General features: G+C 51.4%; 1 protein-coding gene across 3 annotated transcripts in view; it reads right to left on the bottom strand.

The window, feature by feature from the left end:
* Nucleotides 1-24,617, bottom strand: part of UBTD1 (ubiquitin domain containing 1) — a 48,609-nt gene that overhangs the window by 2,425 nt on the left and 21,567 nt on the right. The window contains exons 2-3 of one of the 3 annotated variants that reach the window (XM_031461535.2): nt 24,227-24,295; nt 85-312 (exon numbers count right to left, since the gene is read on the bottom strand). In XM_031461535.2, the coding sequence (XP_031317395.1) occupies nt 85-259 (175 nt within the window). In that variant the 5' untranslated portion in view covers nt 260-312; nt 24,227-24,295. Of the gene's footprint in view, nt 1-84; nt 313-18,755; nt 18,812-24,226; nt 24,296-24,617 lie in introns of those variants that run through there. The other 2 variants (XM_031461533.2, XM_031461534.2) reach the window with 2 other exon arrangements.

Below are 24,617 nucleotides of genomic sequence, written 5' to 3'. Positions count from 1 at the left end.
GGCCACTGGCTCTCCTCTACCCTGAATGGTGCTGATAGCCCCCTCATTCCAGTGGGCCAAGCCCCCTGCTCTCTGCCTGCTCACCATGAGGCAGGGTGATGCTGGCTCCATCTAGGATGGCCTGAGCCAGCTCGTGGTCGTTGGCCTCGGCCGCGTAGGCAGCAGCCTTGAGGGCGTCCCAGATCTCCTTGCGGCCCTCGAAGGCGGGTGCCGTGTCCCAGAACTCATCCCGCTTGCTCCGCAGCTGCCCATCCGTCATCGGGTAGTCGCTCTTCCACTTCAGCCGCTCCTTCTTCAGGGGCTCATTGCGTCCTGAGCAGGGCAGAAGGGAGAGGCTTGGCATCTGGAAGCCAGGGCTGCTGTTGGCCCTCTCCCAGCCCCACCTCCCTGGCCCCCCACTGCAGGAGCTCCTGAGCATTCAGGTCTCCGGGCTCTTCCCTGGAGTCAGGAAGAGTCTGGAAACCCACACACCCAAACTGGGGCCATAAACCGCTTTTGTCAGCAAAGCGTATACTGCCTTTGTTGTTGCTGCTGCTGCTGTTTAAATCTTAATTTTACTCTTTCTTTGGTTATAAAGTAAGACGTGCTCAGTATGTTAAAAATCTGGAATGCAGTTGTGTCAGAATAATAACTGCCACTGTTTAGGGAGCCAGCTTGTGCCAGATCACAGGCGAGGCACTTCAGATTCCCAAAACAACCCAACAGATGGGGAAACTAAGACCCAACCAGCTTGTCATTTGTCTAACGCCACACAGGTACCAATTTAATGCCAGGATTTCTGACTTGGAAGGCCACGCTCTGACCACTGTCTGTACTGTGCTGCCACTCGGTAATGCTTACTCAAGAATTCCACCATTCAGAAGTAACCAACCACTGCTGACACAGACATACTTCCTTCCAGCCTTCTTTCCCCCATTTTTCTCAATAAAGTTGGAAAATACTATTAAATTTATTTTAAAAATATTCCTTGTTATAAAAGGGATTTGAAATGTTTTCATGCCAATATACAATTTTTGTACTTACATTACTATCAATTTATATTCCCATCACTAAAAATTATAAACATTTTTAATGTCTTGTTATTAAGGTTCTGCCATACAGTTACAAATAATTTTTTAAAACCAACAAATCCCTGCATCATTTTAAAACAATTCTGTTAAATGTCATGATTCTTGTTACCCAGCCCCAAGTGACCTCCAAGACAACTCCAGACCACAGTCAAGACTGAGGGCAAAAGTATCCTCTCAAAGGCTTTAGGGAGCTCCGTCATCTCAAAGCTGAAGGCAGAATGAGCCATAGGCGTGAGGTCTAAAGCATCTGGCTTCCACTATAACTCAGATCCTAGGTGAGATGTGGAACTGAAGCTGGGGGCTGTCCCCACAGGCTGGGGGAGGAGAGGGGGGCTCCTCAGGGGAAGAGAAGGACAGTCACTGCCAACCAACCATGTGGAAGAAGCCCATGTAAACACGTTATTTTATTTATATACATCATCCCATTTCATCCTTCCAATGGCCTTAGGTGGTAAGTGTTACTGTTATTTCACAGATGATGGGACAGGCAGAGAGATTAAATGACTTGTCAAGGTCACACAGTAAGTGATAGAGTGAGTGTTCCACCTCAGGTCGGAATGAATCCACAAACAGCCCTCCTGTGGGTTTGCTGCTACCTGTGCAGGCAGAAAACTCTCAAGCCAGACATTTCATCTGAAGTGTTCCTGGGTTAGCAGAGGGAAATGCAAATCCTCTTTGTGGGAAAACAACTTCAAACCAGGCCTTAAAGAATCCCCGAGATAAGGTTCCAAGAAAAATAAATAATAAGGTCATAGTCTTTTTCTTTTTTTTAATCACAACATACAAAGAAGGCAATATGAGCCCAAGCCAGCAAAAACAACAGGCAGAAGAATCAGACTCATAAAGACTTCAGACATGGGATTTATCAGACACAGATTATGAAATACCTAGTTTATGAAATAAAAGAGCCTTAAAAATTATATGAACAGGGTATTGGGAAAAACCCCACATAACTGTCGTCAGAAGTATTCCGTGTGAGCAGTAGAGGAGAAATGCTGGAGGTTTTTCTTTATAAGGACCACTGATAAATGGTGTTGGGACTACGGGTTCTCCATATAGAAAAACATGACACAGGATCCCCACCTCATGCCAGCCACAAAAATCAAAGCCAGATGGATCAAAGACTTAGCTGTGAAAGATAGAAAGGACGCACTGGAGAAACAGAAGATGACAGTTTTGCCCATGTGATTTTGTTGGAGGTCTGGCCTGGAGGAGTTTCCGCCTGGATCAAGGAAGTAGCTCTGCTTCATGATTTCCGACCCCTGTTCTCTCTGGTCCTTTAGCACTTAGGACTCCCTACCAAGAGCTCTGATCTATCAGGATTCACAGACCTTATGCAGTGACACCCTTGGGACCTCTGGGGTGTGGCACATCCGTCCCTCCACTCAATGACCCAGACGTCAGGGCTCTTTAACTTCTTGAGCTGATTTCTATAGTCTTCCCATCTCCTTCCTCTTTGCCAGATGTCACCTCTCACTGGTCTCCATCTAACTGCTGCTCCAATGGGGAGAGGTCAGGTCCAGCTAATGGGCCACTCCTAATCTGCTGAGGGTTGAGAAAGCTTGTCACACTGTCAAAAATGAGAGCCTCTGGTTCTTAGAAAGACGTTTCCTAAAGAAGAAAGAGACTAGGCTTTGGGACATCTGTTGTTCCTACTCAGATGCGCCATCCCCCTTAAATGGTCAGGTTTTGGTTTTGTCCCTGACAACTGAGGTTGCTGGACTAGTGAGTTCAGGATACCTGCAGTGTAATGATGTATGCATGCATCTCCTTCACTTTAATATAAACACAGCCCCATGGTGCCACTTTTCAAAGTTGTTACCTCAGGAAGCCCTGCGTACCAGAGGGATGCTTTGCTTGAATATCTTGCCCTCAGAGTCCCCTCCTGACCACACAGAGAACAGCATGCTTTCCTGTCTATGTGGTCAGAGACGTACTTCTCACCCCAGGATGGACACAATGCCAGTGAGCCTCTCCAATATTAACTGCATCTGCAGTCACCCAAGACACAAAGGGCTTAAGGGTTCCTCACCCTGCATGCTGGTCCTTTCAGGCTCAAAATACTAGATACTATTAGAATTGGGGTGGTGGTGGTGGGAAGAGGGAGGGTTGATGTAAGAAAAGAACAGCCAGAGCCCAGCCTTCTCAGCTGTCACTGTACCTCTTCACCAGCAGGGGGCAGCCACAGCACCTCTGGGCCAGGGGCTGGCTCTCTTCAGTGAGTCAAATGGCACAAATGTACCGAGCAAAGTTCCCCAGGCCCAAGGCGAGCATGTATAAAAGACATGCCAAAATGTCTGGATCCCTACACACTGATGCTTACAATTTTAGGCAAGATAACAGACAAAACAGAGAAGGAAGCTTTTACTTCAAACATAAAAGCAAACTGATGATGGGTATTTTAAATTTCACTTACTTAAAAAATGATGTGTATAGTTAGCTGAGTCAAAAAACATTGGGCAGTGGATAGGGTGTGAATGCTCTCATATGCTACACAAATTGGTACAAATTTGCTGGAGGGCATTTGCTATGACATCAAAAATCTTTAAAGTGTGCATTCCTTTTGGCTCAGCTATTTGGTTTCTAAGAAAGTGTTCTAAGAAAACAATTATAAGTATGTGGTGAAGGTTCATCTACAAAGCTGTTTAATTTAGCTTGGTTTTCTAGAAACAAACTAAACACAGACCACCAGGAGAAAGGCTGAATAACCTCTGCACATCTGTGGCGGCCATCCTGAGATGGGGCAGAAGGTGGGTGAGCAACATGGGGAAATGACCACGACACAGCGACAAAGAGGTTAGAGAACAGCGAGTGCCCTGTGCTCCAGCTTTTATTTCTAAAAACGTATCTAAAATTATATACTTTAAAAAGACTGGAAGGATTTACACCAAAATGTTAACAGTGGTCATACCTGATTGGCAGTTACCAATAATTTTTTTTTTTTGCTTATATTTTCCAAGTTTTCTACAATTAGCATTTATTGCTTTAGTAATAAGAATAATACAATGAAAGTTGTTAACAAGGAGAAAGGGTACATAAAGCTCTGGGGAGTAGCCATGGAAAAGGAGGGAGAGTTTGGGGGGCCCAAGGGGCGAGGTTTGGGGCAGCAGTGAACTGCCAAGCCCAAGGCCCACAGCCTCTAGGATTTTGGCTGCTGGCAGCTCTGGGTGACTCTGCCCAGGGCAGGGCAGGCGCTGCTGGTTCCAGCAGCAGGAGCACCTGGAGGCCTCTACCTATGTCCCACCTGTCCTAGTTAAGCTCCAGGTCAAAGACAGAGTAACAGAAATGGTCTTTATCCCTGATGAAGTTGACAAAAGAGAGATTTTAAAAACAATAAAAGATCAAGGTACACACCTGTATGGGGAGGTACAAAACACCCATGAAAATCACGGGTTTTTGTGATTGTGGTGGACAGAGAACAGCAAAACAGCAAAAAGTACTTGCAACTGAGCAGAGAATGTGTGTTTCTGAGTACAGAGACAAAAGCTGGGGTCTTTCTTTAACAAAATTTTGGGGGTGGGTAATTAGGTTTATTTGTTTGTTTATTCATTTATTTTAGTGGCATTACCAGGGATTGAACCCAGGGCCTTGTGCACGCTAAACATGCACTCTACCACTGAGCTCTACCCTCCCCTCAAAGCTAGGGTCTTGAAGGGTTGCCTGAAACACCACTCGCATCAGGACCTTCTGAGGTGCTGGTTAAAAAGGCAGCTTCCCAGGGCCCACCTCAGACCCAGCGAGCTAGAGCTGTAAGGGATGGGCTGGGGTACGTACTCCATTCTAACTGAAGAACCCTACTTGTGAACACAGCAAAACAGAAGTGGAAATGGCAGCTCATCCACACCTTGACATCAGCTAGTTCAACAGATTGCCTCCAAAGTTGCTGCTGAGAGCAGATTCGGAGGGTAAAGAGGGAAGAGAGCGAGAGGGCATGTTGTCTGGGTTGGGGGAGGATAATGATGGTGGACGCTGAGGTTTGGCCTTGATAATGAATGGTATCTGGCGATACCACCCCCAAGGGAGGGTACTGAAAGAAGAGTGGGAGAGAGAACACTAAAGGTCCTTTCCAATTTGCATAGAGCTGGTGTGCTTCTATGAGCATGTGTGTGCTTGTGCATGTATGTACTCCCACTGCCCGCTTCACACTGCTTAATTCAGAATAACTACACAAGAGGGGATTCTCAAGAACCCATGGAAGGACAACAGGCCTGGCCGCTTCCCTCTGACTATCCCTGGCCCAGTGAAGGTTCTCAGCAAGAGTCTGCTGAGTTGAAAACAGAACTGACAAATGCAGTGAACGGGGTGGGAGTGTGGTAGAGCAACCACAGCCGACAGCAGCAGCGGGCAGGGAGGGGGAAGCAGGAGAAGGGTCTGTCCTGAGCGAAAAGTCTGGCGGTCCCTTCACTTCTTGATCTCAGACCTCAAGAGATCCTTATTGTAGGTTCAGGGACTGGTACATCTGAGCCACTGGGATGTGACACCAAATCAGAGACCAGCCAAGGGAACCAGAGATTTCCCAGGACAGTCAGTCCACCCAAGCCAGGAGACGGCCCTATTTACACCTGCCACAATCCCAATGCTCTATTTCCACACTCAGTTACCAAGATCCATCCCCAGGCCCCTGCTCCAGGGATGGGGCCAGCAGTGCTTTCCCCAGAAGTACTGATTATGTGACAGGCCTGGGCTTGCTCTGGCTGGTGTGAGAGATGAGGCTCCAGGCAGAAGAAAGGACAAGGGCCTCCCCAACCCGACAGCCAGGTTGCAATGGCCCTCTGGCCAGAAGGCCAACTCCAATTTCTCCTCCTTTCCCCTCCCACCCTAGCAGTCACAGCTGGCCTGCAGGGGGGCTGGAGAGATGTGGTCAGAGTATGGCACCTGGCAGAGGGGATAAGAGGTCCGAAAGAACAGCAGGCCCAGAAAAGGATCAGCCCAGCCCAGGAGGGTGCAGGCAGGGGAAGCGGAGCCCAGGTAATCCCTTCAGGAAGCGTGGTATTTATAGTTAGATTTAGCCCAGGATGACCCTCCAAGCCTGGGTAACCTTCGAAAGGAAAGTGCTGGCCCAGCTCTGCTCAGCTGGGGCCTCCCCATGTGGCCTCTTTATAGCCTGGGCCCATCTTTCCCATTCATTCCCGTGGGCCCAGCTCCAGGGTTCAGGGAGGGAAATGGGTGGAGCCAGTTGCTAAGTGATAGCCCATGCTTCCTAAACTGTATCCCTTCCTTGGGCACGTTGGGTCCCAAGGGAGGGTTGAAGGACTGGAGGCTCCTCTGAGAGCCCTGAATGAGGCTCTGTGATGGCACCCAGCCTGAGGCAACTGCAGGTCCCTGCAATGGTCCAGTTTGTCCCCCTGAGGCTGGGACCACCTCCAGTTCGTCACTGGGATCCCAGGAACAGGCCTGGGTCTGGCATGCAGCAGGTCTCAATAACTATTTCCCCAAAAGGCAGTGAATGAAAGTGAACAGGCAGTGTAGGAAAAGTGGGAGGAGCTGGAGAGGGCAGAGGCCAGGTCAGAGATGGGGAAGCAGTGGGGGGCAGACGGAGCTGCCTGAAAGACTTCCCCATAAGGAAGAGATGAGGAAGAAAGGGGGTGGCAGAGGTGGCAGTCCAGAAGGGGCAAAACCAGTCCCAGAGATGGACAGCGAGGAAACCTGCTTTAGGATGAGGGGCTGGATGTCAGAAACCATGCCCAGGGAGGGCCTGGAACCTTTGTGGCAACAGGAGAGATGAAAGTGCAGCCAAGAAAAATGAACCTACCCAGAGGCCCCCAGCGTGGGGGGCTGCGGGTGTGGACAAGGGGCACACAGCACCGCAGAGACAGTGTGAGCTTTCACTGCACTTGCGTACACAAGCGTGTGGTGTGCTCAGGGGAGCAGGGCCTTTATCTACTCTCTGCCCCAGCCCAGGGCCCCCCGGGTCGAGCGCTCAGGCAGGGTGAAAGGTGGCATCCCAGGCTGGGCTCTGACCAACTCTTCCCCTGACCTGTCCTGAGCTGACCTCCCCCAGCCGTCCTCCTGTCCCATTTCCTGACGCAAAAGTGGCCGGTATGATCTCTACAAACAGAACCCCCAAAGCCCCAGGGTCTACTCTGAGATCTTGCCTGCCATATAACTAACAGCTCCTTTTCTGGGGCTGGCTGGGAAAGCATGATGTGCTTCACAAGCAGATTTAAAATCTCAGGTGTATGGGAAATGACAGCAATCCCCCTTGTTTTTAAGTTCATATGAAATTTCAAAAAAACAAAGAACAAAAAGCCCAGCCTGTTCCTATCTATTCCCAAGTTCATCATGTGCTCATGTTTATTCTCAGGTGCATCAAAGTCCTGGCCTGAATGTGAACAGTTCCAGGACTACAAGCTCTAGTGGGAACCCAGGTTACAGATAATTAATGAATTAAGAGACACATTAGCATAGCATCCCTCTCCAATCGGGCGACTCAGTTGCACATGGGCCTCAGAGATGGATGGGGTGTGGAGGTGGGGGTGCTTTGGCTACTGACCACCTGTGTGAGCGCAGGGGCCCTCGCCGTTCTAAGCCTTAGTGTTTCCAACTGTAAAGAGGGTTGTAACTCCCACCTCATGGGATTGCTGTAAGGATTACAGAGACCACTCTGCCCAGAGCTTAAAAAGCAGTAGCTACTGTCATCAGTCATCAAGCCAAGTCAATAATGCTCATTATCGTTACGCAATTAACAGAATTGAAGGTTACTACTTCTTTTTCTCTATAAAGTTGCCGTGATTTTGAAAACTTTGAAAATTCCTGCTGTAGTGAACTCTTGGTCTCTACCTCACAGGCAGGAGGATGCAGGGGTTAAATGCGGTCAAGCTTGACAGGGATAAAGAACAGGCTTGATGGATGCCCACTTCCCTGAGCGGCTGCACAGTGTAAGGCCAGCACTTTTCCTGGGGCAGAAGAGGGAGGATGGTGGCTAATAAATAAAACAGGAACCCCCCCAGAGGTTGCTGGAAAGGTCTCTAGTATCTGGCCAGCTCCCCTTGCTACCTCAGGACTCCAGGGAAGAGAGACATGTCATCTCTGCCACTGCTTTCCACAGCCCTGCAGTCAAGGAGGGTCCCCGCAGGAGGATCCAGACCAGCTCCAGCTTGGCAGCCAGGTGCGTGGAAACCAAACGGAACAGCCTGACTTCTGACACCCGAGACTCTGTCCCCCTGGATGTCAAGTGCCACCCGCGCTTCACTCAAGACACGCGCCACTCCATCAGGGCAGGTCCCCCAGAGCATGGCAGAATCCTGAAGCCAGGAGAGACCTCAGTGTCATTTAGTCTAGCCCCTTCATTTTACAGGTGGGGAAACCGAGGCTCTGAGAGGTGCGGTGACCTGTCCCAAACCCCACAGCTCTTGGCTGTGCGTGTGTGTGTCAGGGATGGGGGGAATAAACTCCATCAAACCACTCAGTATGCCAGTGAAAGCAGAAGTACGGCTAGAATATTAAAATGCCGGGAGTCTGACAGAGATGATGAACGCTACAACAGGACAAGCAGCAAGCAGGATGCGCTTCAGGAGCAAGGGTGGAGGAGTAAGAGTCGGCCTGACCTCTCCTGTCCCTACTAGGAAAGAATGGAATCTAAGAGCTGGGCCCTCCCAGGACGCCAGGGCCTGACGGTGTATTCAGGTCTCCTGTGGGCTTGACAGAAACACAGACTCACGCCCTGGCCCGAGACTCTTCATTCCACAGGGCTAGTTTGGGGCTCAGGGATGAACACCAACCTCCCACCTGTATGACTCTCCTGTCTGGGGCAATTCAGTCTCTGTGGGCACTTCTGGAGATACTCCCTACACCACAAGGAATCCTCTTCCATTGCCGGATGGATCAAGGGGTTAGAAAGCTAACAGTCTCACAGTCACCCTTCACTGAGCACTAACTACGTAGCAGGCAGGACAGACAAACACAGAGGCTGAAGGTCCAGATTTTGGAGTCAGACAGACCTGGGTTTGAACATCGGCTCCATCATAAATTAGCTAAGTGACCTTGGGTGAACATCTTAGGCCTTCTAGTCTCCTCTTCTGGGAAGCAGAGAATCAGTAACAGCTCACTTCTTAGGGAGGTTGGGAGAATTGAAAGTATATACACATATATTACATTAACCAATAGGATCAAGAGGAGTATATATAAAAAATCAACTCACCTAACACCCCACACCCCAGGTGCAGCCTCCCTAACACCATAGCCTCACTAGGCTCTTGCTTCCTCAACCTGAAGACACACACACACACACACACACCCCAGCACCATACTTGCTACAGAGGAGGCACTATTATGGTCACTGAAATTGTTTTTGACATTGTTATTATTAACATTATTATTCTGACCTGGAATCCACTGGCTCCACTCTCTGGAACAACACAGAACAAGTCAAAACATCTGTCATGGGTGACGTTTTGCTTTTCTCCAGACTGGAGACCTCTGTTCCCTCCTACTGTTTCTCCAAGTTCTTTACCATCCTGTCCACCCTCCTCTCAACTAACCACCTCACCTAACAGCCCACGTGAGGTCTGCCCAGCACCAAGCCCCCTGGGCTCTGGCTTCCTCTGTCTGAGCAGTGGCCCCTCGACCTGCATAGCAAACACCACAGCATATTTGCCCGGCACTGCTAGGGCTGCAGCTAGAAAAGACCCCACGACCCTTTCCCTGCTCGTGGCTGTACGCCCTCTTGGGCCTGGAGTTCATTTACAGCCCACACCCTATCTTTCTTTCAGGTCTGTCTTAAGTGGGTAAACTTGAAGTTGGAGGGCTTGGGTGCATTTGCATCGTGGCTCATGCTGGGTGACCAGGAGCACAGCCCTTCACTCTCCAAGCATACCTGCCCAATTTGATGCCAGTCTTCTCTGAGCCTCAGAGATGCTGAAACACTCCAGTGAGTTTCTGTGTGAAGTGCCTTGGTCAAGTGCAAGGTGCACAAAGATGCCTGACATCCCTGAGATCTGGAACCCCATTTTTAAGGCTCACCCACTTCCTCACGTGGCACAGCTCGGGACCCACAACATTCAGATAGTGGATCGACAGAGAACTCCTCACTGGAGCACGTTAGTTCTCCTCCAGAGCCATGCTCCGGCCCTGCAGGCAGCTAGCTGTGCCTGACTCATTCTTTCCCCTTCCTCCTCTACAGCCCGTGAATCACTGGCCCTGTCAGGCCAGCATCCTCCCTGGTTTCCTTCTGAAGCCTTGTCTGGTCTTGACCTCCATCCATCAGGATGCAGGAAGCCCTCTTCCCACTGAGGCCCACACGCACCTCTCTCCTGATCCTGTGGGATATGAATGTCCCACACCAGCCCTGAGGCACATGCTGCCTTGCCTGTGTGCTCCCTGAACATCGTGCTGTCCCTGCAACTTGACTGTCAACTCCTGGAGGGCAGGCTCTCGAGAGGCAATATGGTGTGTCATGCCAAAAACACTGTTGCCTGGGACCCAGCCCTAGGGATTCTGATTCAATGGCCCAAGCACCAGAGGGCTTTAAAGGCTCTCCAGGTGATACTAATGTGTGGCCAGGCTGAGAAACACTGATCTGGAACTAGACTGTCCAGCCTGGCTAGCCGCTACAACTGTTTAATTAGGCCTCTGAGAGGGCCTGGCAGTGGGGCACGTAGGGAGAACCCCAGGCCTGCCCGTGGCTCACCATCTGGACAGTCCTCTCAAGGCTCTCAGCCAGACCGGTCATGAGGCAAGGAGTGGATAGCTCAGGGGACCCTGGGCCTTGGGAAACCCGGCTGCACTGTCCAGAGGATAAGGGGCTAAGCCCCTCTTTGCAGAAAGGAGTAGGTAAGTCAAGATGAAGGGCCAAGAGCAGAGCCTTTGGAGGCAGACAGCCTGGGACTAACTTCCTTACTCTCCTTACTGACAAGGAGGGCCTTTCCTTCCCCACTCAACTCTACTCAGCCCGAGGCCTGATGGCTCGTGCCTGTGTGGCTGGCACCCACACCATCTTCTGTAGGGACACAGGCTGAGCCAGAGACTTTTGGGTAGAAAATGTGCAGATCCAAGGCATCAGGGGACAGTGGGAGAGCAGAGGGAGGGAGGTCCTATTTCCTAAGCAAGCCCCCCACCCCCCTCCCCAGCTGTTCTGGGCAAGAAGAAGGGAAAAACCTGACTCATCAGTGCCGTGTGACTCATAGGCCGACAAAACTTACTTGCCAGACTGGCAGGGAGGAGAGGCTGCTGCTCCCACCACAACCGGGGGCCGTGGGCAGGTAAAGCCCATCCCTCCATTCCTGCCCACCACCAGCTGCCAGGCCTGAGTGGCTGGCCTGGCAGGAGTGCCTTGCTCAGCTTGGCTCCCTGACAGCCACACCCTCCCGGGGCTGGTTCAGTAACTTACTAGCCAGGGGTGGGGCTGGGAAGGGGAGAAAACGCAGAAGGTCTGGAATACAGGTGGCTTAGGGATCAGGGAGAACCTAGGTCTGACTCCCATCTCCAACCTCTCACAGGTGTGACCCAAGGCAGCTGAGCCATTGGACCTCAGTTTCCACATCCATAAAATGGGAGCAATGATACCCACCTGAAAGGACTAGTGTAAGGATTAAACAAGATACTGTAAATATCATGTGAGGCACAAAGTAGGGACTCAAAAATGGTAGCGATTATTATTAGTCATATAAGCACTAGATTTAGGATTATAAAGAGATTTTTTAAAACATCATTTCACTTAATCCTTACAACAACTCTGTATGGCAAGTATTATTACTCCCATTTTACAGATGAGGACACTGAGGTCCAGGGACTCTGGGGCAATGGCAGGAGTCCAGTGATCTTCTCACTCCCAGCCCAGTGCTTGTCCCAGACCCTGTCTTACATGCCATCTTCCCAGGGCAGTGAGAAGAACCCCCTGGGTAGGACTGGGAGGGGGACGGGAGAAGAGGTGACCCCCTCTCCTCTCTGACGAACACAGCTGACAGGCCCAGAACCAGCACTGCATCCAGCCCAGGAGGGAAGGCCTAGCTGGTGGTACCACTGACCAGTCCTGAGTGCATATGGCATTGCTGCCAGTCCTGCCCTGCCTCCCACTCAGCCTGGCTTGACTCTGACCCACGTGGTGCCTCCGGAAATTCACTCACTGATGCCCATGTGCATGTTGGCCTCCATGCTGGGCTGTGAGCTCTTTAAGGCAGCACCTGGTCTTGTTAGTGCTGGCATCTGAATGCCCAGCCCCTAGCCCGGAGCCGGCTAAGCAGCTCAGCTGAGCTGCTAAAAGCCTCAGATTCCAGACCTGAGATGGAACCCTGGCTCTGCCACTTACTTGCATGACTTGGGCATGTTCTTTAACCTTTGAGAATCTCAGTTTCCTCATCTTGGAATAACAACAGTCGCTATGTAACAGGGTTACAATGAGACCCACAGTAAACACCAGGATGTTAACTAACATGGTGAACATGGTTAAGTTCTTACACGTCAGATACTGTTCTAAGCCTTTGATATGTATTAAATCTCCTAATCCAAAGGTCACACAGCTAGGTGGTGGGCTGGCTCTGAAACCCCCATAACATAACACTCCTCTGAGTGTCAGGTTCTTGGTAGGTTGTGAGCGCTCCTTTCGTGGGAGATAGTCTCAGAGATGGTCAGAAAGCAGTTCCAAGATGAATCAATGAATGAACCTCTCTGGGTCTAATTTCATTTCCATCTGCAAGCTTTTATTACTGAGTACTGGTCTGTGTACAGCCTAGCTGAGTTATTTGATGTTTCTGTGACATATAAAGTAAAAAAAGAAAAACACATTTTCTCAAAAGCAAGACCTCCTCACCTCTCTACGGGAGGGTAACAGGATCCAGACTGCTGGAGTGAAAGGCAGTGAACCCAACCCGGGAAGTTCCCCACGCCCCTCCTCCTCCTTCAGAGAAGGTTCCAGATGGAAGGCGCCAGCCCCTCAGGAGGAGAGGGGACGGAAATGGCCAAAGGTGTGGGCTGTGCCTGGCCCTCCAGGGTGCTGCGGGAGGTGGCTGTGTGGAAGGGCCCCTGGGCACCCAGGCACCTCGTGCAGAACTGTTTGTTTTGGCAACGCCTGAGGAGGGGGTGGATGGGGAGGGCGGGGAGCTCACAGGGGCTGAGCAGCCTCCAGGAGTCCTGGCATCTGTTGGTATGGAGGGCAGGGGGAGGCAGGGCCCTCAGTCCTCCCACACTGCACCCCCGCCCTCCAGCCAGGCCGCAAAGGCAGGCCCCCAAACTAAACAAGGAGAGGTCTCCTCAGCCAGCTCCAGGGGAGCTCTTTTCTAAGCAGCAAAACCCTTGTTTCAGAGAAAAGAGTGAATGGTTTTCAGAGAAGCCCACTGACCATGTGAGGCAAGTAAAGTGGATCTGATGCGGGGGTCGGGGGTGTGGGGAGACAGACACAACATACTGCCTGGTCACCCCTCCTCACACCCCCTGACACCTCCCTGACAGCCCCCAGAAGCCCCAGGCTCCCGAGGCACAAATGAGCTTCAGCTCCCACCCACACTGCCCACTGGCCTTTCAGGGACAGGCCCTTCACCCCCAGGGCATCTCCCAACTCAGCTATGGAAGGACCTCCTGGTTCATTCAGAACCCGTGACTTGGGGCAGGTCATCTCCCTGCAGGCCCTCGGCTGAGCCCCCATCTGTAAAACGAGGAGGTTGGACTAACAGATCCAGAGCCCCCTCTGGCTCTAAGACTCAACTCAAATCCACCCATGGAAAGACCTGTGTGGGGCCTGTGAGGGGCACAAAGACAGTTAAAGCAAGATCTTTGCCCTCCAAAAACTCACAGCCCCTGCTCCAAACCGCCAGGCAAGACACACGTGCGGTCATGCGTGCACGCATGCACGCATGCACGCACACAAGAGCTACGAGTCTGTGCACAAAAATGTTGCAAGACTGGCAGGAGAGAGACTCTCACACACCCAGGGGACCCGCACTGAAGTGGAAACGGCTTGGTCTCTCACACAGCCATCTACCAGCGCCAGGCACTGAGCAACCCAGAAGAGCATGACACGTCCCCATCCAGCTGAGCTAGCGTCGTCTGGGCCGGGGTTGAATCACACAAATGATGCACTGTGATCCTTTTTGGTTTTGTGACACATTATGTTCATGCTCACTATTTTGAAAATACTTGAATGTGTAATTTAGGAAACACTTGTAATGTGTTACTCTGCGGCACACTTTAAAAAAATAAACAAATGCATAATAAATAAATGATTATATGTGCAAACTTTGTTCAAAGAAACCCTCCCACATACACACACACGAGTAGGCAAACTGCCTCGTGCCAGGGCAAAGGTATGTGGAAAGTATATTGGGAGCCCACGCCCTGACCAAGCTGGCCTTGTTTATGCATCTGCCAAGGGGGAGGGCAGGAGCTGGGCTAGATCATCTCCACTGCGGCCACTTCCAGCTCTGACCCTGTGTGACAAGGACTCCGGAAATCAGCAGGCTCCAGCTGGCTGGCAGGGCAGTATGGGGGCAGGCCTCACCCTCATCCACGCATTTCAGACTCCCCATCTCTCTTCACCAAATACAGTGACCCACTTTGGCCTCTGCTGCTGCTAAAAGAAGAGGCAGTTTCCAAGCTCTGCGCCTCAGTTTCCCTCTGGGGTAACAGTGGAAATGGAGGGGGTGAAGCATAGCTGATGGAGGATGCAGGTGCAAGAAGACCAGTCACACGCAGAGCCTCCAGGCTGTCTGGAGGTCCTCAGCCCGGGCCCCTGTTCTCTCTCTAACTCTGTCTCTTACCCTGATGCTGATGGCCTTGGCCTGGGAGCAGCCCTGCTGGCCCACACCCAGGTTCACAGGCCCCTGCCACCCCATGCCAAAGTAACCCAATTCTTCTCGGTCAAATGACACTTGGAGGTGGGGCTAGGGAGCCCCAAGGCGGGAGAGGGTGATGATTACTGGCTCCCAGGGTGCTGAGGCCCAGACGAAAGGGTCATGGCCCAGATTCATCTCAGCATAATTCCTGAACACCCACTGTGTTCAAGATCCTACCAGGCAATTAAGGGGCCTGAGAATGTGAGGATGACATTTTAATTACCTTAAGGTTTAAACAGTACCTCCTCAGAGAGGCCTCCCCTGCCGACCTAACTAAGGTGGGCTCCCCCATTCCTCATCCCAGCTCCTTTCCTCTTAAGTAGTGTCCATCTCAATTCTGTTCTGGTTAGTCCACCCATTTTTCTGTCTGTCTCCCCATCAGAATGCCAGCTGCTCATAGGCAGGGCCATGAGCTCTCCTGCACAGGGGCACCTGGCACCTTATACAGAGTAGGTCCTCAGTAGTAGTTGAATGAATGAATGAATGAATGAATGAATGAATGAATGAATGACTATACCACCAGACAAGCCAGAAGTGGCATAATGGCATAAAAGAGATACAGAAGGCACTGGGGAAGCAGAGAAGGGAGTGAGCACATCCATGAGGCTCCATGGAGGAGGTATAACATTATGAACCTGGCCTTGAAGTGGGTGAGGGAGGAGGCATTGCTGCTGGAAAGTACAGCAGCAGCACAAACCTGGAGTCAGGCTCGGACAGCGCATGCAGGGCAGCAAGACAGCCTGAGGGCTGATGAGCCCCCCTGGGCCCTGATGGGCGCCCTCTCCCCTGGCCCACTGGCCTACTGCTCAACATTGGTGTCACTCTGCGCTGACAAGGTCAGGACTATAGAAATACCTGAACACAAGTCAGCAGTGTGGTGAGCAGGGGTCACTTCCAATCAGGCCATGGCTGTGGCACTCATGGGACTGCCCCGCTTTCATCTTTTCTAGTGTCCACCCCGGATGATTGGCTCTGGTTCTACAGCTGTGCCACCACTGGGTGACTGAGAGGCAACTGCCAACCCTGTCATGACAAAGACCTTTTATTCCTGTCCGGCTCCCCCAGGTCTCAAAAGAATTTCTCTCCAACTACACTTAGACCATGATTTTTTAAATGGAAATGCTAAGGCATATCTGTCCATTAAAGCTTCTGCTCAGCATACGGAAACTAGTAGTTCACAGAGGCCGACAGAACACCAGCCCAGAAAAGATGTTTTGGTCAATTTTGGAAGGTTATGATGTCTCCGTGACTCAGTTTCTGCAGGCCAGGAAATGGGGCAGGAACAGAGGAAGTAAGTGACATGGCCAGAGAGAGGAAGATGGGTGGGAAACCCCACAGATCCTGAATCTCCAGATCCAAGTAGGATTTCCCTGCTGCCCACACAGTCCTCCTCTTGGGAAGATGAGGTTGGGGCTCAAGGGGGGAGGGGAGGTTGGCAGCTGAAATTCAGGCTTTCACCATAGAGCTTTAGATCCTGACTTGGTGCAAACTGGTGAGGGGAAGGGTTGGGGACAGCAAGGAGGACTGTGAGCTTGACACCGTTTCTGTTCTTGGCAGAGGTCTAGGGCTGGAGTAACTGCCAGGGGGCAGATGATGGCCCCTGGAGCCTGTGTGCTTCCCAAGAAAATAGGCAGCTCCAAACGAGCCCAAGTTTATAAAGACAGCGTTAGCATCTTCAAGCAAAAAAATCTGGGGGATACACACCAGTCTTTCCACTGGAGAGTTGTGGTGATGAGCCTTTAACATTCCAGGATATATATTTGTATGTGCATTGACTTTTAAAAAAAATAAAGTCTCATGTGTGTGTTTTAAGCTTTTGTTTAAGTGTGGTTCGGTAGAAAACTTTATGAGCCTTACGGGGAAAGGCAATAAAAGATCCTTGTCGTAACAAGGCGGAAACAGCTCAGCCAGGACTTCGGGTGTCTTCTGCCCACAAGGCACCTCTAAGGAAGGACTCTTCCTAGCTGTCCTGGATCTGACAAAGTTCCCGTTTAAGTCACTCTGTGGGAGCCGCACGGCAAATACAGGCAGGGCTGGGCCTTACCCATCTCAGGAGCTCCAGGGCTCAGCCCAGTGCCCGACACACAATAGGTGCTAAATAAAGGCTTAGAGAAGGAACCAGGGAGAGGATCACATGGTGGGGTGGTGAGCGTGCAGGTCTCCTAGGAAGAGGTGAGGGTGAGGGAGAGAAAGGGGGCAACAGAAAGAACCTGCAGAAAACAGCTGACTGGGTGGAGCCACCCTTAGGCCTTTGTCTTAGGGGAAGGCAGCCAGCTGGGTGGCCAGGAAAGGTCACAGCTGGCCCTGCCTGCAGGATTTCCCAGAGTAGAAGGCCGCAGGGCCTGGCCTGTCTCAGGCAGCTGGGCCATGGCCCACATCGCCTGCTCTCCCTGAGACCAGTCTGATGAGGAGGACTTCAGATCTGTGTCAAGCAAGAGCTGAGTCAGACTTTGGGGGAGGCGGCTGCCAGGGGGCAGGGCAGACAGGTCAGGCCTCATTCTCTCAGGGGTGCTCCACCAGCCCCAGGCCAGGCAGGGGCAGCCTCCTCATCCTCCCGCCCCCGCACTCCCACCCTCACCAAGGGCAGAGGAGAAAGGCAGGCTCCCAGGGTGCTGAAACGCAGGAGAAAGCAAGGCCCTGAGAAGGCTCCCTGGCAGACAGGATGCAGCTGGTAGCTGTGTGCTAGGAGACCACCTGTTTTGCCCCGAGTTTCCTCCCTGCCAGGGATCCATGCAGACAGGCTCTGGCAGTAGGGAGGAGGCGGAGGACGAGGCAGCAGCAGCAAACCTAGGGCAGCAGGAGGTATCTGTTTTCAGCACAGCCACCAAAGGGACAGGGAAGGAGCCCTGTGGGCTCAGCTCCCAGCTGCTGGAAAAGGCATCCTCTCAGTTTCAACCCACTTGGGGTCAAGAACTGCTGAGGCTGGTAGCCCTGTGTGGGGGACTGGATGCTATTTGCTTGCCGGTGAGCATCCTGTTGCTGTGGTGACCCAGGGAAGCACCAGCAGGAGCCAGCCACAAGGCCAGGAGCAGAGCCCTCCCTGCTATAGCCCTGGCCTTGACCCTCCCAGCTAGGAAAACAGGAAAGGTGGAATCACTCCTCCACCTTCCCTGGATCCATGTGGACCGCAAAGATGCATGAGACTTCATCCTGCCCTCAGGAGGGCGCAAGACTTGCCCAGAAACAAGAATACAAAATCAGAAAGTGATGAAGGCCGTAAGAGGCATGAACAAGGAGCTTTAAAGGGCTTTAAAGGAAAGAAAGAGCTTGCCCTGTCGGGGAACATAGGGGAAAAACTCAAAAGGGCTTCTGGGAGGAAGATGGCATTAAACAACAAGCAAGCACACACACACCCCGACCCCCACCCCGTGGAAACGCCAGCTGCATGGTTAGCTCCAGAACCAAGAGGTCAGAAACCGAGAGCTACTTGGTTCAGGCTGCTCCCTCCAGCTGTCTGCTTTCCCCGACCCAGTCCGTCCCTTCTTACCTGCTCCCCAACTGCCCACCTTTCTAACCCTCAGTGTCCCACTTGGCTGCCCAGGCCTGCCTCATACCTGTCAGGCGGCTCTCTGCCCAGCCCCCAGTATCACAATGTCCCTACTGACCTTGGCCCCCAGGTCTGTGGCTTCACCCTCAACCCATCTCAGCTTAGCTTTTCTGTTCTGGACCCATTTGGATACTACCTTGTGGTGGGAAATTCTTACCAAATCCCAGCACATACCTCACCTGGAGACCTGGAATGACAAGGTAGCCTGCTTCAGGCCTAGGAATTATCTATGGCAGTTTCCAAGGTCCCTGGTCCCTGGGCAGTTTCTCGGAGCACCAGGATGCTGGTGCTCAGAAAGGGCCAACAGGTCAGGTTCTAGACCCAGTGCCAGAATTGGTCTTGGGAGCCAGCAGAAGGCTGCAGCCCAGGACTTACCCCAGGGCCCCTGGTGCTGAGCACAATCAGGACCGCCTTGTCCAACTGCTCTTCTTTCATGTGTTATGTTCTTTAAAAGGTAACACATGCTAAATAGAGAAAAAGTACACAATAAAAAAAAAAGAAAAAAATTAAAGTCACCCAAATCCTATCACCCAACAATAACACGTTGAGGGATTTGTCTTTCTGTTCTTTTCAATGCGCACATGTACTGCTGGGATCACACAGTACACAGAATCCAAACTCTCAACATTAGTATGTCCTTGATCCTGTTTTTATTTTAAGCTGCTGGACCAGTGGTTTGCAGCCCTTGCTGCTCATCCCATTCACCTGTGGAAGCTCTGTACAAATGCTGATGCCCCGGTTCCACCCTAGATACCAACTCAGGAAACAAACGAAATCCAGGATAAATATAACATTTCCAAAAAATCCTGTAGTTTTTGGTTCACATAGAATCATTCAATAAATATTTATTGGGCACTTACTACATGCTTAGCATCGTACAGGATGTATTTATTTCTTCATAACAGAAAGCTTACATTCTTCATTCATTCACTCATTCAAGAAAATTGAGCTTCTCCTAAGTGCCAGACCCCATGCAAAGAAACAGACACACAAAGTCAGTAAGATAGGCTCTCGAGGTCAGAGCTGGTAAGGGTGACAGAGCATGTAAGGAGATAACAGAAACCAAGGTACAACTGCAAGGATCGCGATCATGTAGGATCTCAGGAACACAAATGGGGGGGTGGGTCTCACTTGGTCTGCAGAAAGTCCTGAAGTCTGCTCCGAGTCTAGGGATGAGCAGGGGTTAGCCAGGCAAAGGAAAACAGGGGAGCAAGGTCCCGGAGGTGCGCAGGCTGGGAGAAACACAGGCAGTGCTGCTGGAGTGCAGCGTGCAAGGCAGGAGGCATCCAGAAACCAAGCCAAAGCAGAGGTGGGGGCAGGGTGTGGAAGGCAAGGCCAGTGAAACAGGGGGGACATTACTCCCAAGAGATGCAAGAAACCTGAAGAGGTGCAGTGGAAGGACATGCAGTTTTTTGATCGCTCCCTCTGGAATCCGTGCATAGGGTGGTTTGAGGGGCCTGCACTGGCAGCAGGAAGACCAGTTAGAGGCTGCTGCATTAACTCAGCAGAGAAAATAAGGGCCTGGACTCCAATTGTATCGAGTGTCTACTGTTTGGCAGGCAGAGTTTTAGTGGGATGGAGTTGAGGGGTGGATTTGAGAGGTTGTTGAGTCACACATTTAGATAATTTCTAATCTTTCACACTGGGATGAAAGTCTTCATACATAAAGCTTTGCACACACTTTGGTTTATTTTCCCATGATGGTGTCCTCGTTGTAAAATTTCTAGATCAAACGTAGGGACATCTTTAAGGTTCTTGACTTCTTTTGCCAAATTGCTTTTCAGAAAGACTGTACCCAGTTTCACTTTCACCAGTGAAATACACAAGAGGGCTTGTGAGACCCTCTTCAGCTCCCAAAACAAAGGCAGAGGTCAGCTCACATCTATCCCACTGCTAGGAATGAAGGCTCACCAGAGACTGAATCTCTGCTCGGCCCCAAACAAAATGACTGTGCCCAGGGAAAGGTTTCCAGGCTGCACAAACAGGGCACTGGGCTGAAGGGCATGTGGCTATGGAGCTGGGGCAGGACAGGAAAGGGACACTCTCTCCCTGCTCCAACCCATCTTCCTGCTGCCAGGAACCTTCTCTACAGTGATTGTGTCACTTTCCTGCTCAAAGACTTTCTGTAGCTCCCCACTGCCTACAAAATAAAAGCCAAACTCTTCAGCATGGAAATTAAGCTTTTTCAAGAATATGATCTTCAACACACATTTCTATTCGCTCATTTATTCATTTAACAAGTTTCTGAGTACCTGCCATTTGCCAGGTACTGTACAAAACAAAATCCTTGCTCTCACGGAGCTTACACTCTAGAGGGAGAGACAAACGATGCACAGGTCAATATAGATGTGCCAAGTATTTATGTCTTCTGCTCAAAATGAAGCAGAAATATAAAGGCATGAGAGGGGGCACAACTGCAGGGAGGGAAGCCAGGGAAGGCAGGTGTAGAGGCCAGAATGGAGCGAGGAGTGAGCCACGCAGACATCTGGACTCCCTTCCACTACACTCAGGCCACACCCGAGCCAGCAGCCCTGCACGGACTTCTACTAGTCTGCACGCCTTCACTATTGGTCTCTGCTGAAGATCCCCTCCTCCACCTGTTGAAACTGAACCCTTCTGTGCCCAGCTCGAATGTCACCTCTTCTGTGAAGCCCTCCTCATTGCCCAAGCCAGCCCTGCTCCCAGCACTTCACTTCCATCTCCTGGTCCGCACGACTGCAAGTACACGGAGGCCACGCACGGTCTTTCAGCTCTGTATCTGTAATGCCTCATGCACAAGAACAAGAGAATGTCTGTGTTGGCACTTATGGACTGTCTGGCCTCCAAACATGCCCTCTCCAGACTACACTGAGTTACTAAAAGGCGGAACTGCCTTACTCAGTTCTGGTTCACCCAGTTTGTGCAGCTTTGAGTCTGACACATAGAGATTTGCCAAGGAAGGAGGCATGTGTGCAAGTTATCAAAGAGAGCAGGCACATTACAGCCAGGGAAAAATTCTTATTAGCGCATGCAAATGAAAATACTCTCTATCTTTTGTGGTGAGACTGGCAGTTGTCTACCCAAATCCATTCTCCCCTCCTTCTTGGCAAGTGGCAGCCCTGGTGGACTACATTTCCCAGCCTCCCTTGCAGACAGGGTGGCCATGTGATTACGTTCTTGCCAATGGAATGTGAGCTGTAGGGACCTGAGCCATAAAGGACCAGGGCCTAAGGACAGCAGGCTTGCCTCCTACACCTCCTCTTGTCCCTTCCCTTGGTTGGAATCCAACCTGCAATCATGGGGACAATGATGTCCTGTGATGGAGCAGCACCTCCAAAGGAACTGGATCCCAGAATGACCACAAGCAGCAGAGGCGCCCCTCTAACCTGGTCTGTTCATGTCAGGGACATAAAGGCCACTACATGAGACAGAAAAATCAATTTCTCATTCTTTGAGCCATTGTATCATTAGGCCCCTTCCATACAGCGGGATAGCTTTACGTGAATAAATGCACCGGCCTTCACAGGGCGAGCTGAGCACCAGTGGGATGTACGTCTTCATCATCATCAAATACCTTTCTCAGAGCCTGTGGGGGAAGGGTGAGTCCTGACCCCCAGTTAAACCACTAAGATCTAGGAGTCAGGAGAGAAGAAGAAGTGAAGGGGGTGTACAAGTCAGGGCAAATGCTCCATGAGGAACTCATAATGAGGCACAAGCAGGGGTGAGAGTGGGAAAAGGCAGCATGCGAGCCAAAGTAGGGGACCAGAAAGACAAATCTGGTCCCCAAAGGTATGAAAGTCTGACTCTCACTGGTGAGAAAGGGTTAAGGGATGCAAAACCAAATGCACATCAACATTTATTCTAGCCCCTCGATGGGTCCCCTCACATTCAGCCTGCTGGCTGTCATGGGGCAGAGGTCGGGAAGAACAAGAGAAATGGGGAAGGGGTTGGCCCAGGGGATGGTGGGCATCATCTCGCTGACACCACCTCCCAAAGAGGAACCAGGAAGCGGGTCTTTGTCAGCCTCAGGAGCCCGCTGAGATCAGCAGTCCTGCTGTAACTCTGGGTCTGCTACACCCAGCACCACCACCCCTTCGTTCCACTTCTGGACACTCTCACTGTGAGCTTGGGAGCCCCCTCCGAGGACAGAAGACAGCCGCTGCTTTTCCCACCCCGCAGGGGCCTCAGTCATCTGCAAAACCATCCCAGGTCCACCCTGCCTGACAGCTTTGTCTCTATAACAATCACCACATGTTCACGTTCATGCCAGGCACTGGGCTCAGGGCTAGTAGGAAACAGTGAAGGCAGAGGCCCTGCAGAAAGGAAGCACAGACCAGAGGAAGGTACCTGGACTCTGGAGCCAAGCAGACGAGGATTTATACTCTGACCCCACCCATTAACTGGCCTGGTGACCCTAAGCAAGCTTGAGTTCATGAATCTGTAAAACAGAGATAATGGTGCCACCTCACAGGCCCGCTGGAAGGCGCAACTCACTACGGCACAGGGAAGATACTCCACAAATGACTGATTTCCTTCTATTGCCCCTAAACGTCTTCCTTGTTGGCTTGCCACAATCCATCAAATTCTGACCACTGGACCTGTCCTTCAGGATTAAGGCTCTGTCATGAAATGTCCTTGTGGAGTAAGATGTCACCTGCAAGAGGCAATTAAGCGTTCTGGGCAGGCCAGCAGCCAGCCATACAGACTGTCTTGACGTTCGATGTTAAAGCTCCCAGGTAGACAGAAGTTGCTCTGAAGTGGCAGGTATGGCTGCAGAGCCCTGAAGGAGAAGATGTTATAGAAATATGATGTATCAAGGACACTAAATCTCAAGATCAGGAAACTCCAGGTGGACAGAAGAGAAGATGCTGAAGAGCTGAAGGCAGAACAGCTCAGACGTGCCTCATAAGAAGAGAAAACAAAGAAAAGCAGAAAAAGAAAGAAGCAGGGGGGTGCAAGACCTCTAAAGGAGAAATAGGAGAGAGTTACCTGGGTGGCCCCAGCCTCCCATGGTAGTGGCCCTTCTCAGAGGCACTCAGCCATCATACCCTGGCCACACTCCAGGTCCCTCCTCCCAGCTGCTACATCCTGTTCTTGGTACCATGTGGTTCCTACGTGTCCATCACCACCCTCACCCCACCAGCCAGGTACATTCTAAAGGAGGAGGAAGCCAAAAGCTTTGACCTTGCTGTCTGGAAAGGGCTTTTGGAATCTTGCCCATAAAATATGCTGGAGGTCAGGAAGGAGGCAGAATGCACCTGAGCAGCAGAGGACAACACTGAGCACCTCGGGGGCTGTGTTTCAGGGCCTGGCCACACATGTGAGATGACTGGGGTAAGGCCCATGTCCTCTGACCCTCACCAAGCTGTAAGACAGGTCATTGATGCTCACCCCAGACTCGAATCCCAGAAGCAGTAACAGGAAAACTTTACCAAATAAAAGCAGATCTACTTGTGCAGAGCCAGTAGTTGGGAAACACAAAGGAGACCTGCCTAGGCTCACCCAAGCTCCTTGAGCACAGACCCCCTTACAAGGCCACGGTGAGGGGCAACAAGGCAGCATACAGGAACATCCTCTGCAGAGGACCAGGCCAACGAGAGGAAGGAGTTCCTTCATTAGAACCATCCAAGGTTTGCCTTGTTGAAGGAAAGCCCGGCTGACTGCCTGGCAGGGGTGCTGAGTGGAGCAACTCCACGCTTGACAGGTAGCTGGAAAAGCTGAGGGCTTTTCCAACTCTAATTCCTGGCCGTAATGTGACAGAGTTGAGAACATAATCTCCTCCAGGTCTTGCAACATTCCAATCAGTTGTCCCCTGCTCCCACAACCTCCTGCAGTTTACAAAAGGGCTCCCACCGATACCAACTCACTTGATGTGTGGCAGGAGCTCTAGAGCCACACCACACCGCTCGGCATCATGGAGTCAGCAGCACTGTCACCTGAAGTCAGTAAGGCAAAGCGAAAGTCAAAGGACAATCAATGCGTCTGTGCAAACATCTGTAGCCCTAAGGAGCCCAGAATAGGTGTGCCCACTCTAATCAGCCCCCCCCGAAGCCCAGGGTGGAAGTGCCAGCTTCCATGCCAGGGTCCAGAGACCTGGCCAGGTGGCTGTGTGGCCCATTCCAGAGGGGGCTGGGCTCACACTGCTGCCCAGCTCCTATTGGAGGAAACCTGGACCCTGCCCTGTAGCTGGGGCTTCAGGGAGAACAGGGAACAGAACACAGAGCCCAGGCTGGGATGACCCAGGAAGTCTGGGTACTG

The sequence above is a fragment of the Camelus dromedarius genome, chromosome 8, assembly GCF_036321535.1.
Source record: "Camelus dromedarius isolate mCamDro1 chromosome 8, mCamDro1.pat, whole genome shotgun sequence".
Taxonomy (NCBI): Eukaryota; Metazoa; Chordata; class Mammalia; order Artiodactyla; family Camelidae; genus Camelus; species Camelus dromedarius.
Note: the sequence above shows the minus strand (reverse complement) of the source record. Positions and strands in the feature narration are given on the sequence as shown.